The following is a 12,788-nucleotide window of genomic DNA, read 5'->3' on the forward strand; positions in this document are numbered from 1 at the left end:
AACCACTGGGAGGGAGGGAGGGAAGGAAGGGAGGGAGGGAGGGAGGGAGGGTAATAGCAATAGCAAATAGACTTATATACTGCTTCACAGTGCTTTACAGCCCTCTCTAAATAGTTTACTAAGTCAGCCTATTGTTGCCCCCACAACAATCTGGGTCCTCATTTTATCCACCTCGGAAGGAGAGAAGGCTGAGTCCACCTTGAGCCGGTCAGGATCAAACTGCTGGCAGCGGGCAGAGTCAGCCTGCAATGCTGCATTCTAACCCCGGCTTCTCTGCGCCACCAGATAAGCGCTCCTGGGATTTAAGGAGGGCGAGGTCTCCATCGCTTCCTCCTCAAAGGGACTCCATGCCAGCCACTCTCTTAACTCCACCCCCGAGTTCAGTTGCTGATTCCACCCCAGGCCCTGATGCTTCGGGTGGACAGGCCAGCCAGGAGACCTGCCGCCTTCTCCCTTTGGAGCATCACGGCTTCTCTAACCTGACACAAATGAATAGCAGTAGCACTTAGACTTATATACCGCTTCACAGTGCTTTACAGCCCTCTCTGAGCGGTTTACGGCAGGGCTTTTCAACCTTTTCACCCATTGTACCACTTTTAGGATATGGCAGCATCCGAGTACCACCAGTTGCGTAGCAAGGGGTCAAAAACTTGATGACCAAAAAAAAAAAGGGGGAAAAAAGTGATAAAGTACAGGTAGTCCTTGACTTACAACAGTTTGCTTAGTGACTGTTCAAAGTTACAATGGCACTGGAAAAAGCGCCCCCCCCCCGAGCCACAGCCGAGCAAGACACCTGCCCGCCCGCCCGCCCGCCCGCGCTCTTCCTCCTGTCCGAGGTTTTCATTGTTGCAAGCATTTCTGTTGAGGATTGGCAGTGGGGGTGGGGTGGGGGGGTGTTTGGTTTTTATTCCTCCCATCTGCTGGGTGGTTGCAGCAGGTTTTGGTCACTTCACATGACCCTGGGACACTGTGACCGTCATAAATATGAATCAGTTGCCAAGCATCTGAATGTAAATCACAAGACCCTGGAGAGGCTGCAACATTCCGGCTGATCGATGCTTCTTCTGAGCTCAGCAGAAGCACCAGGATCAGCGCCGAGCTCCAGCTGGAGCCTGGCGCTGATCCTGGCATTTCCACTGAGCCCTGGCAGCCCTGCAGCTCCAGCTGTCTCTCGCTCAGGCTTGTGCAGTGCTGCCACCGGTTCAGCTCGTTCCCCTCCCCTGCTACCACTTTTCTAGGATGGCTGCGTACCCCCTGCCAGGTGCCAATGTACCACAGGTGGTACCCATACCACTGGTTGAAAAGCCCTGTTCTAGTATAGAAAGCTTCAGTTCTCCTCCCCTCTCAGTGGTCTCCCTCCCCTTCCCCATTTCTCTTTGATCTGGAGCGCTTTGCAGGACACAGTTTCCTTAACCTTCGCTCTCTCTTTTTTTAATCTGTGATATTCACCATTTCAATTTTAATTGGAGCCTCTCTAAAGAAATGGACAAAAGTCATTTTCTTGTTAGTCAAGCATTATTATCATATTGTGTTTCTCTGAAAAATAAGACCGGGTCTTATATTCATTTTTGCTCCAAAAATACACATTAGGGCAGGGGTGTCAAACTCAATTTCACTGAGGGCCGCATCAGCATTGCGGTTGCCCTTGAGGGGCCGGGTGGGTGTGGCCAGAATGGGTACAGCCTACTGGGTGGGCGTGGATGTGGCCTACTGGGTGGGTGTGGCTAGGTCTACATCATTCGCGTCAAGGGTGCCTATGGGGGCTTGGGCGGGAGTGGGACAGATCTGAGGGTCTCCGGCAGAAGAGGGTGGGACTGGGGCAAGTGCCAAGGCATGGTCCACCAGGGCAAGTGCCAAGATGGCCACCACAAAATTGTACATTGGCTCCCGGCCGGCCTGGGCCAGGGCCAAGGCAGAGGGGGCCGTTCCCTCACTGTTTCCAGGATGGCTTCGCGGGCCACATGGAACCACTTCGCGGTCCTTGTGTTTGACATGTCTGCATTAGGGCTTATTTTCCAATTAGGGCTTATATTTGGGGAAAATACGATACTAAATGCGTCCGTCTGGCTGACGATCTTAACTGGGGCTTTATTTTTGGGGTGGGGCTTATATTACGAGCGTCCTGAAAAAATCATGCTGGGGTTTATTTTCCGGCTGGGTCTTATTTTCAGGGAAATACGGCAGCACTAATTAGGAACTTGGTTTTAATGGAGCACAAGGGTGACTTTCAGCTCCCCTCTCCCCTCCCCCCTTGCCCCCTTCTCCCTCCGACTGGAACCCCGGTGGGCAACATCCAAGACTGAACACACTGTTTTTCGGTTCAACAGCGATGTCGTCATTGTGGGTAGCAGCCAGGCAGAAGATGTGCCTGAAAGGAAGAAATTTGGAAGAATGAAGCTACTGCAGTTCTGTGAGAATCATCGGCCTGCCTACTGGGGCACGTGGAACAAGAGGTCTTCCTCAATAAGGCCCAGAAACCCTTGGGCTAAAGATATGGTAAGCTCAGAACATTACATCCCTTAGGGCAGGGGTAGGCAACCTCGGCTCTTTTAGGACCCGTGGATTTCAACTCCCAGAATTCCTGAGCCAGCCTTGCTGAGGGGAAAGGGAGAGGTTTCCAAGCTGAGCTCAGGAATTCTGGGAGTTGAAGTCCACGAGTCATAAAAGAGCCAAGGTTGCCTATCCCTGACCTAGAAGATAGATAGGTAGGTAGGTAGGTAGGTAGGTAGGTAGACAGACAGACAGACAGACAGACAGACAGACAGACAGACAGACAGACAGACAGACCGACCTAGATCAGGGGTAGGCAACCTTGGCTCTTTTAGGACTAGTGGACTTCAACTCCCAGAATTCCTGAGCCAGCCATGCTGAGGGAAAAGAGAGGTTTCCAAGCTGAGCCATACTGGCTCAGGAATTCTGGGAGTTAAAGTCCACGAGTCATAAAAGAGCCAAGCTTGCCTACCCCTGCCTTATATTCTTCAAACAGGTTAAAAGGCTGCTGGGACCAAGGGGATATCAATGGTTTTTTTTGTTTTTTTTCTAAGTTTTTAATTTATAATACAGTTTAAAAAAAAAAGGACATAACGTAACATTCCAGTGTAAGTATTTCTAACAATTGGTTCCTCTTCTTACATATAATTCTTTATCTCTATATACACATGTATATTTTTCTATACAATATCTAATTTATTTCTCTATTTACTAACCTAAAATTATATGTATTTCTATCTTAACACTAGACCAGTGGTGGCGAACCTATGGCACTGGTGCCAGAGGCGGCACTCAGAGCCCTCTCTATGGGCACGTGCGCCGTCGCCCCAGTCCTAGGCCTTCAACTGGGTTTTATAAAACCTTTTCGCTTTAGGTCTCCGCTGCCGTGTAGAAAAAAAAAAAGGGTTCAATCAATCAGTCAATTTCAGCTTCTCGCAGGAAAAAAAAAGATCTTGCAAAGTTGGAATTGATTGATTGAACTTTTTAGTCCCATCCAGTCTGCCATTACCACCACAGCCACGCCTACCCAATGGGCCACACCCACCCGGCACCAAACAATGCATAAGTGGGTTTTGGGTTGCAGTTTGGGCACTTGGTCTCTAAAAGGTTTGCCATCACTGCACTAGACTATAACCCAGACAGTCCAGTCCTCCTTGATTCACACCAATAGTAGAATATGTCCCAGAATTTCGAAGTAGTCTGATTCAGTCTTGTCCTTCATTTCCATTGTGAGCCTGTCCATGTCGGCACACGATAATATTTTATAATAGTATCTCTTCCTCTGTTGGGGTTCCTTCATTCCTCCAACTTTGTGCAGACGCCAATCTAGCAGCAGTGAGGATGTGTAGCATCAGGTAAAATATCGCCAAGGGGATCTCAGTGGAAGGAGAATAAATCTTAACGTGGAAAGAAAGCATCCCAAGCTGGCTGGGGAATTCTGGGAGTTGAAGTGCACAAGTCTTTAAAGTTGCTAAGTTTGGAGAACCCCGGTCTGGGAATCTTGCACTATAGCAAGCAGATTGAATAACAATAAACAGAGTTGGAAGGGACCTTGGGGGTCATCTAGTCCAGTGTTTCTCAACCTTGACAATTTTAAGGCATGTGGACTTCAACTCCCAGAATTCCACAGCCAGCAATGCTGGCTGTGGAATTCTGGGAGTTGAAGTCCACATGCCTTAAAATTGCCAAGGTTGAGAAACACTGATCTAGTCCAACCCCCTACTCAAGGTAGGAAACCCTATACCAGTGATGGTAAACCGTTTAGAGACCGAGTGCCCAAACTGCAACCCAAAACCCACTTACGTATTGTCGGGTGCCGGGTGGGCATGGTGGGTGTGGCCCATTGGGTGGGCGTGGCTGCAGTGGTAACGGCAGACTGGGTGGGACTAAAAAGTTCAATCAATTCCAACTTTGCAAGATCTTTTTTTTCCCCGCGAGAAGTTGAAATTGACTGATTGATTGAACCTTTTTTTTTTTGCACACAGCGGCGGAGGCCTAAAGCGAAAAGGTTTTATAAAACCCAGCTGAAGGCCTAGGACTGGGGCGACGGCGCGCGTGCCCACAGAGTGCCGCCTCTGGCACCCGTGCCATAGGTTCGCCACCACTGCCCTACACCGTTTCAGACGAATGGTTCTCTGGCGTCTTCTTAAAAGCCTCCGCTAATGGAGCAACCACAATTTCTGGAGGCAGGTTGTTCCACTGGTTAATTGTTCTAACTGTCAGGAAGTTTCTCTTTAGTTCCAGGTTGGTTAGTTTCCATCCATTGTTTCTTGTCCTGCCTTCAGGCGCTTTGGAGAATAGGTGGACCTCCCTTCTTTTTTGTGGCAGCCCCTCGGATATTGGGGTTCACTGGCTTCTAGGATCCTTTTCAGCTCTTCTGTGTTTCTGCTTTGTCGTTAATCTTGTTTTCAGCCAACGTCTCTCCCCACCCCCTTTGCCCAGCCCTTGAAGCCCTCTTGCTGAGCTTCCACTGTCTTGCTTCTTTCCCTGCAGAAGCTGCTGGACTATGAAGTGGAGAGCGATGAAGAGTGGGAGGAGGAGGAGCCGGGCGAGTCCCTCTCTCACAGCGAAGGGGTAAGTCTAAGCCTTTTCTCTAAGCAGAAAAGGGCCTCTCCTTCGAAGAGAAGAAAACTCTTGGGGAGAGGAAATCACCACCCTACGTTTTGTGATTGAAACGTTGAAGACAACATTTGGAATCAAACACGGAAATTGGCCATCCACAGCTCCCCTGTCTTGATGTTCTGGGACAGGGGTGGGCAATTAATCTTCCCAAGGGGCCACATCAGAAACAGACTGTTGGGGGGGGGCAAACCAATAGGACCCACACAGACTCTCTCTGTCAGGGAGATGAGCGGATAATTAGATGGATGGATGGATACAAGATAGATAACAAGATAGAGAAAGAAAGAATGGATGGATGGATAGAGATAGAGAAAGAAAGAAAGAAAGAAAAAGAAAGAGATAGATAGATAGATAGATAGATAGATAGATAGATAGATAGATAGATAGATAGATAGATAGATAGATAGATAGATAGATAGATAGATAAAGATAATGGATAGAGATGGATGGATGGATGGATGGATAGATAGATAGATAGATAGATAGATAGATAGATAGATAGATAAAGATAATGGATAGAGATGGATGGATGGATAGATAGATAGATAGATAGATAGATAGATAGATAGATAATGGATGGATGGATGGATGGATAGAGATAGAGAAAGAAAGAAAGAAAGAAATATAATGGATAGAGATGGATGGACGGACAGACAGACAGACAGACAGATAGATAATAGATGGATGGATGGATGGATAGAGATAGATAAAGAAAGAAGAAAGAGAAAAAGATAGATAGATAGATAGATGATAGATAATGGATGGATGGATAGAGATAGATAAAGAAAGAAGAAAGAAAAAGAAAGAAAGATAGATGATAGATGATAGATAGATAGATAGATAGATAGATAGATAGATAGATAGATAGATAGATAGATAGATAGATAGAGATGGATGGATGGGTCGAGATAGATAGATATAGATGATAGATAGATAGATAGATAGATAGATAGATAGATAGATAGATAGATAGATAGATAGATAGATAGATAGATACAAGATAGAGAAAGAAAGATAATAATGGATGGATAGATAGATGGATGGATAGAGATAGACAGACAGACGATAGATAGATAGATAGATAGATAGATAGATAGATAGATAGATAGATAGATAGATAGATAGATGATAGATGGATGGATAGATGGATGGATGGATGGATGGAGATAAAGAAAGAAGGAGAAAGAAAGATAATAGATAGAGATGGATGGACGGACAGACAGATAGATAGAGAAAGATAATGGACGGATGGATAGATAGGTATGAGCAGTGTGGTGGCCTAGCGGTGAAGACACTTGCCTCCCACTTGGAAGGTCAAGAGTTCAATCCTAGGTAGTACCTAGATTTCTCTCCTAAGGCACAAAGAAAAAACACCTGCTGCGAACTCCGTGTGGCATCAGGAAGGATATCCGGCCAGTAAATACTCAGCTCTATCCAGTCACCCTGACTCTAACCTGAAGTTGTAAAAAGGGGATGGGTGGACTGACGGACAGATAGACAGAGTACCGTGAGCACAGATTCACAAACAAATTGGAAAAAAAATAGTTGCCTTTGAAATAAAAACAATGCAGCTGTATTGCGTGCATGGAGTACTTATTTACTTATTGACCTCAAATGAGCTGGAGAGGGACAGCCCAAGGGCCGGATGTGGCCCGGGGGCTATAAAATGCCCAGGTCTGCTCTGGAAGGAGATGATTGGAGCAATGTCTAACAGTGATAGCCAGAAAGATTTCTTACATTCAGTTGTGTCCAGTTACCGGAGACAGCTGGTGAAGTTCCTGCATTTTTCTCAGCAAGGTTTTTTTTATAGAAGTGGCTTGCCATTGCTTCCTTCCTAGGGCTGAGAGAAAGGGACTGGTCGCCCAGCTGGTTTAGTACCTACGGCAGGACTCGAACTCACAGCCTCCTGGTTTCTAGCCTAAGGCCTTAACTGATTCTCCAGCATGGTTAATGTGGACCTGGCATCAAGATCTATTATATCTGGGGGGGGGTGTGTGTGTGTGAAAAACACACACAAATCAAACCAGTTCTGATTTGTGATTTTCCAACTGCTGCTGTCTCGTAATTTGAACCTATCTAATAACAATAATAATAATGAGTCCCGTGGGGAGAAGGGCGGCATAGAAGTTGGAAATAAAAAAATAAAATGATAAAGTTGGAAGGGACCTTGGAGGTCATCTAGTCCAACCCCCTGCTCAGGCAGGAAACCCTATACCATTTCGGACAAATGGCTGTCCAGTTTCTTCTCTGTCCTTCAAGCTCTAATATGCCTGAAGGCCGGCACAGACCTCTTGAAGAGAGGGGAGGGTGGGGAGGAGAGAAGGGGGAAAGGAGCGTCCTTAAATGGGAGAGGTGCATATCTTTCAAAAAACGGCAAATACCCACAATTCTCTTGACACAACAGAGAGATTCCTTTCCCTTCCCAATTTAAGTTGTTTGTTAGAAAATGATGCTTTTCCAAAGCTGCTTGGTAATCTGTCCCTGTTTTCCTGTCGTTCAGGATGAGGAAGAAGATGGAGGAGAAGAGGAAGATGAGGACGATGGGTTTTTTGTTCCCCATGGATACCTTTCGGAGGACGAAGGTGTGATTGAAGTAAGTCCCCAAGAAAAGGGGGGGATTTTCCTAAGGCTAAGAGGCTGGAAAAATGAGCTATTTAGTCGAGGTTGATCTACTGGTGATAATGTACTAGTCCTCAGGATTATTGTTGTTGTTAGTTGCGAAGTTGTGTCCGACCCATCGCGACCCCATGGACAACGTTCCTTCAGGCCTTCCTGTCCTCTGCCATCTTCTGGAGTCCATTTAAGCTCACGCCTCCTGCTTCAGTGACTCCATCCAGCCACCTCATTCTCTGTCGTCCCCTTCTTCTATTGCCCTCCATCTTTCCCAGCATCAGGCTCTTCTCCAGTGAGTTTTTCCTTCTCATTAGGTGGCCAAAGGACTTGAGTTTCCACTTCAGGATCTGGCCTTCTAAAGAGCAGTCGGGGTTGATCTCCTCCAGGACTGACCGGTTTGACCGCCTTGCAGTCCAGGGGACTCGCAGGAGTCTTCTCCAGCACCAGAGTTCAAAGGCCTCCATTCTTTGGCGCTCAGCCTTTCTTGTGGTCCAACTTTCACAGCCATCCATTGCAACTGGGAAAACCATGGCCTTGACTATACGCACTTTTGTTGGCAGGGTGATGTCTCTGCTTTTTAGTATGCTGTCTAGATTTGCCATAGCTTTCCTCCCTCAGGATTGACCTCTGTCAAAAAGCTGCAACCCAAAGTTAAGAGCTCACTTATTTAGGAAGATATATTGGGCTTCCCTACTTGACTCAAGGGATACAATTAAGATTTAAAAAAATCAATCATAAGCTTTAGTGGATCACATGCCTCAGATACATGATAGGATTTTGCCCAGTGTGTGTTTGTGTTATATATATATATACACACACACACATATACATACATACATACATACATACATACATACATACATACATACATACACACACACAACCATTATTGTGGGTGCGTGGGGCTAATATTATAGGTAGTCCTCAACTTAACAACAGTTCAGTTAGTGACTGTTCAAAATTACAATGGCACTGAAATAAAAGGGGAATTAATGACCATTTTTCACACGACTGTTATCCAGGGTCACGTGATCAAAATTCAAACGCTTGGCAACTGGCTCCATGTTTATGACGGTCGCAGCGTCCCCGGGGGTCACGTGATCCCCTTTTGCGACCTTCTGACAAGCAAAGTCAACGGGGAAGCCAGTTTTACTTAACAACCATGTGACTAACTTAACAACTACATATCATGGTTCAGACAGATGAAACTCTTCGAAAGAACTTCGAGGCGTTGTTTACCTTAAAGGATCTTTTATTTGAGTAGCATAATATCGGCACTGCATAATCGAAGCCAAAAACTGAATTCCCCTCCCCAGGGCACATAGAATCAAAACACAATTCCTTCCTCCAATTAACAGTCATAAATCACATTCCCCAATTAGTTTGAAGCATGGGCTTCCTCTCCAGCTCTCCAGCCTGCCAATTTTTTATCAGCTCTGATGTCAATAACCTTGATTCTCACGCTAGGTTCAGTGTTGTTATGTCTAGCTGGACTCTCATTCACACACACACACACCCTCCCAGCATCATCTAACTCTAAAAGCAAAAGGTAAAAGATGGCTACATTTCCATCTGTTGTCAATGCGAAACATCCGATGTTAGCAGCGTTGACACAGCGCTGATTCACTTAACCACTGTGGCAAAAAAAAGGTCACAAAGCGAGGCAAAGCAAAGCCTGGTTGCCTTTGGAGAAAAAGCACCTTTGGGACAGCCATGACCTGGAGGACTGAGAATGTCCATAACCTGCTAGAGGAGGCTGGCTGAATCTTTAGTTTAATCTTTAGCACGTATTAAGTTGTGGATTTAAACCTTTTATTGTTTCGCGAGTCTGGTGCCGCAACGTTCCGCCTCTTCACTCTCCCAACCGGGGAGTCAACTCACCTCTCCCCTCCCTCCCTATCCAGGAACGTGATCCCGAAAACCACAAAGCTCGCCAAAAGCTGAAAGCCAAGGAGTGGGACGAGCTGATCACCAAGCGGAAGAGGTTCCGCGTCTTGCAGCCGGTGAAGATCGGCTGCGTTTGGGAAGGCAAGCCGAGCAGCGCCGTCACCACCGCAGAACTGGGAGTCCTGCAGCAGTTTGGAGCTTCTTTCCTGGAGACCAGCTTTGCCGAGGAAGACTTGATCGAGAAAAGCAACAAAAAGAAGACAAAAGACCAGCAAAGTAAGCGGGCGGGTGGGAGGGAACAAAGGATGGCGTTTCCTGTCCAGAACAGGGGGTCCTTTGTGGAAAGTGCAGTGATAATAAATAATAATAATAATAATAATAATAATAATAATAATAATAATAATAATAATAATAATAATAATAATAATAATAATTCAAACAGACAAGCACCTGTAACATAACACCCCAGACTTAACAATTGTCGATAAAAAAGACAAAAAAGTCTGGATAGTGGACGTGGCAGAGCCTGGAGACAGCAGAATAGACGAGAAAGAACTGGAGAAGATCACAAAATACAAAGACCTACAAATAGAAATAGAAAGACTGTGGCAAAAGCAAGCAAGGGTAGTACCAATAGTAATAGGCGCCTTGGGTGCAATCCCAAAACAACTGGAGCACCACTTGAACACTGTTGGCATTGACAAATTCGCCATTAGTCAATTGCAAAAGGCGGCCTTACTAGGAACTGCTTCCATCTTGCGATGAGATCTGTAATACCATCAAACATCCACATCTGCCCATCCCAGGTCCTTGGGAAGGACTCAATAGGTAGACAAAAATGCCAAATCCAGTCTGAACATCTGGCTGACTGTGCGATGATCCATAATAATAATAATAATAATAATAATAATAATAATAATAATAATAATAATAATAATAATAATAATAAAGTTGGAAGGGACCTTGGAGGTCATCTAGTCCAACCCCCTGCTCAGGCAGGAAACCCTATTACCATTTCAGACAAATGGCTGTCCAGTCTCTTCTTAAAGATAAGACTGGATAAGACATTGTTCATTTTGGTTTCTTACGTTGACTTACAATTTTACTTCCTGACGTCAAAGAGAAGGTCTAAAGTAGCCATCAGTTTCACAATATCAATACAGGCAGTCCTGGACTTAACGACCACAATGGAGCCCAAAATTTCTGTTCCTAAGCAAGTCAGTCCTGAAGTGAGTTCTGTCCCATTTTACGACAATTGTGAAGCGAATCACTGTGGTGGTTAACAGGTTGTTAACTCGTTCGTTCAATGAATCCGGCTTCCCCCGTTGACTTTGCTTGTCAGAAGGTCGCAAAAGGGGGTCACGTGACCCCGGGACGCTGCGACCTTCATAAATACGAACCAGTTGCCAAGTGCCTGGATTTTGATCACGTGACCCTAGGGCAAGGGCCTTCAAACTTGGCCCTTTTATGACTTGTGGACTTCAACTCCCAGAATTTCTCAGCCACGTTATTTTGTTAATTTAGATAGATAGATAGACAGACAGACAGATAGATAGATAGAGATGATAGAGACAGAGAGATAGATGATAGAGATAGAGAGATAGAGATAGATAGACAGAGATAGAGAAGATAGAGGTATAGAGGTAAATAGACAGATGAGAGATAGATATTAGATTAGATAGATAGAAATATATAGATTAGATAGAGATATAGATAGATTAGATTAGATAGATAGATAGATAGATAGATAGATAGATAGATAGATAGATAGATAGATAGATAGATGGATGAAGGTAGATAGATAGACAGACAGACAGACAGACAGACAGACAGACAGATAGACAGATAGAGGAGATAGAGATAGAGATAGAGATAGAGAAGATAGAGGTATAGAGGTAAATAGACAGATGAGAGATAGATAGATATTAGATTAGATAGATAGAAATAGATAGATTAGATAGATGATATAGATAGATAGATAGATAGATGATAGATAGATAGATAGATAGATAGATAGATAGATAGATAGATAGATAGATAGATAGATAGATAGATAGAGGTAGGTAGGTAGGTAGATAGATAGATAGATAGATAGATAGATAGATAGATAGATAGATAGATAGATAGATAGATAGATAGATAGATAGATAGATAGATAGAGGTAGGTAGATAAGTAGATAGACAGATAATGGATGGGAAAGAAAGAAAAAAAGAAAGAAACGAGGGAAGGAAGGAATCTACACATGTAAAAGTGAGTGTGGTTGAGAGGAAGCCCTTGGCTCTCTTCCTGGGCTGTCCCAGAATGCCTCTTTTAAAAACCCAAACTATTTCCCATAAAGGCCAGTGAGGCTTGTAGGGCTCCAGCAACCAGGGACGCCCTCGGTGTGACTTAAGATTCTGCTTTTCGCCCCATTGCAGTTCTGGCCCAGCTGCTCCCGCTACTCCACGGCAACGTGAACGGAAGCAAAGTCATCATTCGGGAGTTCCAGGAATGTTGCCGCTTGGGGTTGCTGTCGGAGCCCAGCAGTCCGGACCCCTCCCTGGGCAGCGGAGATGCCAGCCCCAAGGTCTCCCAAGGGCAGACTCCGGCCTGGGAGAACGCCCTCCCTTCCAAAGCCAGGCTGAAGAGGATCATCTCCGAGAACTCCGTCTACGAGAAGAGGCCCGAGTATCGGATGTGTTGGTACGTCCACTCCGAGGTCCTGAAGAACTTTGGCCAGGAGCACCTGCCCGTGCCCTGTCAGTGGAACTACAATACCCAGCTTCCGTCCGTGGCCAGGGAAGAAGCGGGCGGTTTGCAAGGAGGAGGGGCGGCAGCCCAGACCCCCCCAGTCTCCGCAAAACGGAAGTCAACGCAAAGCATGTCGATAACCAAGTTCATGAGGAGACCTGCGGGGACCGAGCAGGTAAGGATGGCCACTCCCGCTTCGCCTTCGCCAGCTGCGCCACCCTCGTCCTTTGCTTCACGTTTTGTTTAGCAGTTGTGGTGGAGATTCAGACTCTCAGACCCGAATTCACTTAAGGCACAGTCCTCAACGTACGGCCATAACTGAGCCTGGTAATTAAGGTTGCAAAGCTAGTCATGTGACTGACCCAACTTTACAACCTGTCTATATCTACCTACCTACCTACCTACCTACCTACCTACATCTATCTATCTATCTATCTATCTATCT

The 12,788-nt window shown here is 45.6% G+C and overlaps 1 protein-coding gene across 1 annotated transcript in view; it reads left to right on the forward strand.

The window, feature by feature from the left end:
• The window catches only part of CHAF1A (chromatin assembly factor 1 subunit A), a gene marked incomplete at its 5' end in the record, with an annotated part of 22,985 nt that overhangs the window by 2,325 nt on the left and 7,872 nt on the right, over positions 1-12,788 (forward strand). The window contains 5 exons of the mRNA XM_015829298.1: positions 2,328-2,496; positions 4,984-5,064; positions 7,613-7,705; positions 9,630-9,888; positions 12,031-12,518. Coding sequence (XP_015684784.1) covers positions 2,328-2,496; positions 4,984-5,064; positions 7,613-7,705; positions 9,630-9,888; positions 12,031-12,518 — 1,090 coding nt within the window. The remainder of the gene's footprint in view (positions 1-2,327; positions 2,497-4,983; positions 5,065-7,612; positions 7,706-9,629; positions 9,889-12,030; positions 12,519-12,788) is intronic.

Source organism: Protobothrops mucrosquamatus, unplaced genomic scaffold (assembly GCF_001527695.2).
Source record: "Protobothrops mucrosquamatus isolate PMUCROS unplaced genomic scaffold, P.Mucros_1.0 scaffold5778, whole genome shotgun sequence".
Classification (NCBI taxonomy): Eukaryota; Metazoa; Chordata; class Lepidosauria; order Squamata; family Viperidae; genus Protobothrops; species Protobothrops mucrosquamatus.